Consider the following 5,855-nt stretch of genomic DNA (forward strand, 5'->3'; position numbering starts at 1 on the left):
CTCAAACTTGTCAAAGATGCAGTCGTTTTCATAGAGGGAACACAGTTTACTCCTTAGGTACTCATGGACCTGGGGATCATGCAGACAGTCAGTGTTAGTTTCTGAGTAGCACAGCATCTACAACAAGCTGCATGTGTTCATATTCTGGTTAGATGTCATATTCATCTCCTTCTTCCTTCCTTCCTTCCTTCCTCCCTACATACATTGTTTCTAGATCTAATGCTATGTTAGACTGGCTAATGATATAACCTTTCGACAAATAATTATTGTCTGTAAATTGTTAGATTAATGTCATCTACAAAATATCAGCAAAGAGAAAAAAATGCACATCCAGTCTTTCAGAGCTCAAATGAATTGTTTCAAAATACCTAAAGATATTAGAATCACAATGATACAAAACCCAGGAAAACAGCAAATCCTCCAGCGTATAATTGATACATTTTTATAGCCATTACTCAGTTATCATATTTCTTGTGGATTCATTTTCAGTGAGATAAGGGTGTAATCAGCAATTCTGAAGAAAGACTGTTTGTATGTGAACTCAACAGCCATGTTGTGGAGTTAGCCTGTGCCAGATTTAACGTCGCTCTCGCTCCCACTGCTCCTTTTTCCCCATCTCCCCTTCCCCCTGTCCTGCCATGTGCATGAACATGAACGCCTCCTGTTGCTGATTGGCTGGAATTGTGTTGTGTGACTCGGCCGAGCAACTTTATTTGTTTCCTATATTCAAAGCCAGGGCTGGGTACAAACACTGTAAACTAAATTAACTAATAATTTTAGCACTAATTGGTAATGTTAACATTTTCACACCTAGTCAAAGATACATTTGGCTAAAAAACCAATGCAGGCTACAAGGGCTATTTAATCAGAACTTGTGGGCATACATTCAATCACCACAGTTTATAGATTTTAACTGACACATTGAAGAACTACAAATCAGGAGACAGATGTGCCATCTTACCTGGTACGTCTCCACAGGGCCCTTGTCCATGTTCAGGTCCCACACCTTGGCGGTGAGGTAGTCTCTGGTCAGCAGGTAGCGTCCACTGTGGCTGAACTTGACGTCCGACACCGAGGAAATGATCTCTGAGAAGAAGGACCGGCTCCCTGGATCCTCAGGCTCTTCAAACACTGACCAATGACAGAGTGGTAACATGTATTTTATTGATTATTTACAAGTACAATTTTTTTCTGTGAGACGCAAATGAGCTCTCTACACAGCTCCACAACATGCTCACGTTTGGTGTGTTTGTCACAGAGTGCGGAGGCTCTCATGTCACAGAGGCGGAGGGTGCCCTTGCTGCTGCTGTACACAAACAAGTGGCAGTGGTGAGGGTGGAACTCTGATGCTGTTATCACCTCTGTCAGATCCTCCATGTTGGCTGGTTTGATGTCCACAATATCTGAGAAAAAGGTCTGTTAGGGATTAAACACCACAGAGATGGCACCACATGCCTGGGAGGTGGCAAACAGAGCAAACCCTGAAATGGGTAGACAAAGTATGATGACAATGCATATGGTATGATATATGGATGCCCAGGAAGTACATACACAGTGAGGCATGCCATGTCACCCAATATCTTTTTAATTTTTAGTTTTAAATGATTTTTTTTTCAGTAACATCAAGTTCTCCATGCACCTCAATCCCTAATCACAACCCAGAATGCTCCCCAACCAACCCCCAATATGCATGCACACTCTGCTCCTCTCTCTGTTCTATTTGTGGTAGTCCTGTGTGGTTCAGTAGAAAGTGTACTGCTGAGTGAATTATTTAAACTCTTCTTCCATAGATGCCTCTATGATTTTCTAGGTCAGCTTCCATTTGAATGGGAAATCACCAAACGGCCCCCGTCCAACACGCTACAGCCTGAATACACACTCTGAGGTGGTACACGGCACTCTGATCGAAACATAAATCCAAACATACTCATATGCAGTTTACATTAAATATATATCCAGGATGAATTCAGATGAGCAAGAATGTAAAGTATATTTCAAACGTATTTATATTTTAAGAGGGGGAATTGTGCGCGTGTGATAGTAGCAGATGGCACTTAACAGCAAAACTGACAAATACAAACTATGCACACTAGGTTTCAAAGGCAGGTATTTCTGAAACACAGCATGCCATACACATGTACAATATAGTCTATGTGAATCTACTTCAGAGATCTTCAAACCGCTGGTATCTACATCTTGGCACATGAACACTGTTAAATGTGATCACTACAAGGTTTTTGTCTGCCCTGACAAAAATGTTATTTTGCTCCAATCCAAATGTGGCTGTCCTAATTTAACGAATGTCAATTGAACCCCCCCAAAAAATAAGTAGGTTATTATTACACAATTTAAACTTTAGTATATAGGAAAAGGCACAGTGGCATGCACTAGGGGTTGCCACTATACATCTATCCTACTCTTATTTTGTTCCTTATTCCTGTTCCATAAATAGATTTTTACTTAAAATGCAGAGTTAGTTGTGATGATACACACTAATACTTTAGTAACGGTGAAAATAATAGCCCCAATGATCTACTTTGTACTTTTATTTAGTGAAGTTCTAGAAATTCCATACCCCGTGAAATGTGAGTGGCCTCCTCCAGTGAAAGATTACATTACACACAAAAATCTGAGGCCAGCTACTGTTACAGGAAGCAGAGGATGATGTGAGCACGGTAAAAATGAAATGGGTATGACATAAACAAAACAAATCACTGTTAGGAAGGATACTGAAGCTGCGGTCTGTGATGCCCAGGTGCCACATATTGATGCGGAGGTCATCAGCAGACAGGTAGGTCTCCCCATCGCTGTTGACTGAGATGGAGTTAACATGGTAGGTATGTCCGTTGGAGAACACTCGCCTGGGACGAACCTCTACCATCAAGTCTGTAGGTTTCAGCACCGGCACCTTCGGTACAGAGACAGGATGGATTAATGATGGAGGGAAAGAAAGAAAGAAAGCAGAGGTAAAAAATAGGGTGATAGAAGGACAACAAGGAAGACATAAAGGACAAAACTGGAGGACATAAGAGTCAGGAATCATTATGCTAGAAAGACATGAAACGTATAGACAGTGGGCTGGTCAACTGAATGTCAACTTGATAGATATAGTATTTGACTGACCAAAATAATGGTGTGCATGTGCAGGCTTGCATGTTTGTGTGTGTGTGTGCATGCACCTGCAGAGAGGTGATGGTAGAGACGTCCTTGAATCGTCCCTCCTCATCTTTCAGGTTGTATCCCTCTGGTCTCTTGTCTCTCTCACTCACCTTCCACAGTTTAATGGTCTTATCTGTGACAGGAACAATAATTTGGAAGCTAATCACAGGAAGCTCAGAGAAAGCAGACAATTAAAGCTATAGACAACTGATAATGATTTCTTCTTCATATTTCTTATTTCTGAGGCAATCCAGATGTGCAAAATTTTCATTAGTACATATGAAAATTGTACTTTTTTGGTAAATTGATCCCTGTCTCACATATTTCAGGGCATTAAGTCTCATGACAGGAGTATAATTAAAGCACACATTCTGTGGGTTTTGATACTGACAGGTTGGTGCCACTAGTGTACCCAAAAATTGGACTCCGATGACTGCTGGACTGATGTTATTTTATCCCATCCAGGAAATAGAAGATTAAGCTAGGCTGGCATAACTGAAGGTAGGTTATGCTAATGTCATTTCAAATATCAATCAAAATTCATATTCACTGTTAATATGTCACAGTACAAAATAATACACAGGTCTACTTTTTGAGCTTCACCATAACTGGGGATTAGAAATATGGTGATCTCCTGGTGTCTGTGGTTTCTTACCGTTGGTGGAGAGGAGGAAGTGTGCTGCATTCTGCTGTGGCAGCCATCTGATCTTGTTGATTTTCTCTTCAATCTCCAGACTCTTCAGGTAGTCAAAGTCTGGCTCGTGGCTCTGGAACGTGCTGTAGACATTGTACTCCCCGGAGTCCCCCGTCTCCCCCACCTCCTCCAACTCCCCTTTAGACTGTCCAGGGCAAATAGTGGGAAAAAAATAAGCTCTGAATGAACATTTATGCTTAGAGATATAACAGAAGAACATCCCGGCTTCAGTGTTTGTGGATATCCTCGGTATAGAATGGGGAGAGTAACATATTAAACTGACCTCAGTCTCTCTCTGGAAAATGACCACTCTGCCACCTTTATCCCCCGTGGCCAGCAGGTCCCCCGTCTGGTTAAACTCCACCGTAGAGATGACATCAGCTGGGAGGACGGTGGGAAAAATATGTGAAATGATTAAGCAGCATAATGGTTAGAATAAAAAAAGGGGTAAAGGAGAGAAAGACAAAGAGATGATAGATGAGTAGAAAGGAAATTAAGTAGGTACAGGGGAAATGAGAGGCATAGAATTAAGAGACAATGAGAAATGTGGAAGGGGAGGGGACGAAAGAAGAACATACTGGATCAATACAAAGTATCACGTTCAATGAAACCAGAATAACTCTTACTCATGATGCTTGAACCTGACATGGATAAATTTTAAATGGGACAAGAAGATAACCACCAAATATTATTTCTGCTACCTTCAGCTCCTTAGATTCCAAACCATAAATCAAACATGTATCTGTCACAGGACTATATGATGTTGTAAAATCACATTTAAAATTGAAAACAGGCCCAACAGTGAGCGTTCAGTAAGTCATGGAGTGATTAATGTCAACATCTATTCCCTATATCCAGCGGTGCAGGGATAATGCCCCCATGAAGCTGAAATGAACACATTCAATCATACCAGCATGTTATCTGACACCACAGAGACGGCGATGACACACCGTCTGTGCTACCTTCAGTGACGTAGTCTCGCAGGAAGGTGTGGTTGATTTTCGGGCTCTCAGCGTCCTCGCCCATCTGAAGCTGAGGGAGGGTGACCCGCCAGCGCGCCCGTCCTGAGGGGAAGGGTCCAATCCGTGCTCTCTCTCTCCACCCAGGCTCCGCCCATGCTGCTAGGGCCTAGCGGAGCGGAGTGGAACAAGGCATCCTGGGAACACCAGCCAGCCGGAAGGGGAGAAGAGGCGTGAGGAGGACAGAGATGAGAGTGAAGAGGGAGGAGAAAGAGTGTTTTGAGGAAGAGGGAAATGAGTGAGAATGGAAAAAAGAGATGCAGGAGGATAGAAAAGTGGCGAGGTAGAAGACCCGAGGCAGGGAGAAGGGGATGGAAAGGCTGGTGATGAAGTTCATTTTGGAGAGAAAAGAAAGAGGGCTGTCATTAGGCAGGCTGACAATACATGCACACAGCATGCCAAATGGTGTGACCTTTGTTAGACATTCAACACACTCATTAGCAAAGACACACGTGTGCAGTCGCACAAGGCCTAGTCAACGCTGAAGCAAATCCCAGAGCTGTGGGAGTGGAGGAAAAACAACAAACACCTTCAGCAAAGGAACAGAGAATATAAATCCTTCTGCATGCACGCAGAAACAAGTACAAGATGAAGAGGATATCAGTGTGAAAAAATCCATTGCAACATTCACCCTGTGTAGCTCCGGCAGTGGTAGTAAATGCTCCCAAGGTGTGGTAGTCCTCTCTGCCTACTTTCCAGATCCCTGCTCTCACACACACGCACACACACACACTCTTCTCAAATAGATAGTCCTTGACGGAGATCAGAGGAGAACGCAATGTCTTGCCTGTGCTGCAGGAGGGAGATAGGGCCTCAGCACACCTACCAGTCCGCCTGCTGCTGCTGCTATCCCTGCCTGTCTGTCGGAGGGAGAGGAGGAGGGAGAGAGAAGATAGAGCAAGGGTGGTGGTGAGAGGATGAGAGGCAAAGGAGGAGAAAAAAGAGAAGGAGAGAGAGGGATAACGAGGAGGATGGAGGTCTGC

At 43.3% G+C, this 5,855-nt stretch overlaps 1 protein-coding gene across 1 annotated transcript in view; it reads right to left on the reverse strand.

The window, feature by feature from the left end:
- Positions 1 to 5,855, reverse strand: part of ppp2r2ca (protein phosphatase 2, regulatory subunit B, gamma a) — a 10,409-nt gene extending 4,554 nt beyond the window's left edge. The window contains exons 1-7 of the mRNA XM_035661079.1: positions 4,816 to 5,855; positions 4,137 to 4,234; positions 3,815 to 3,998; positions 3,180 to 3,292; positions 2,731 to 2,908; positions 1,239 to 1,403; positions 962 to 1,131 (exon numbers count right to left, since the gene is read on the reverse strand). Of these exons, the coding sequence (XP_035516972.1) occupies positions 962 to 1,131; positions 1,239 to 1,403; positions 2,731 to 2,908; positions 3,180 to 3,292; positions 3,815 to 3,998; positions 4,137 to 4,234; positions 4,816 to 4,879 (972 nt within the window). The 5' untranslated portion in view covers positions 4,880 to 5,855. The remainder of the gene's footprint in view (positions 1 to 961; positions 1,132 to 1,238; positions 1,404 to 2,730; positions 2,909 to 3,179; positions 3,293 to 3,814; positions 3,999 to 4,136; positions 4,235 to 4,815) is intronic.

Source organism: Morone saxatilis, unplaced genomic scaffold (genome assembly GCF_004916995.1).
Source record: "Morone saxatilis isolate NCDOM2014 unplaced genomic scaffold, NCSU_SB_2.0 Contig17, whole genome shotgun sequence".
Lineage (NCBI taxonomy): Eukaryota > Metazoa > Chordata > Actinopteri > Moronidae > Morone > Morone saxatilis.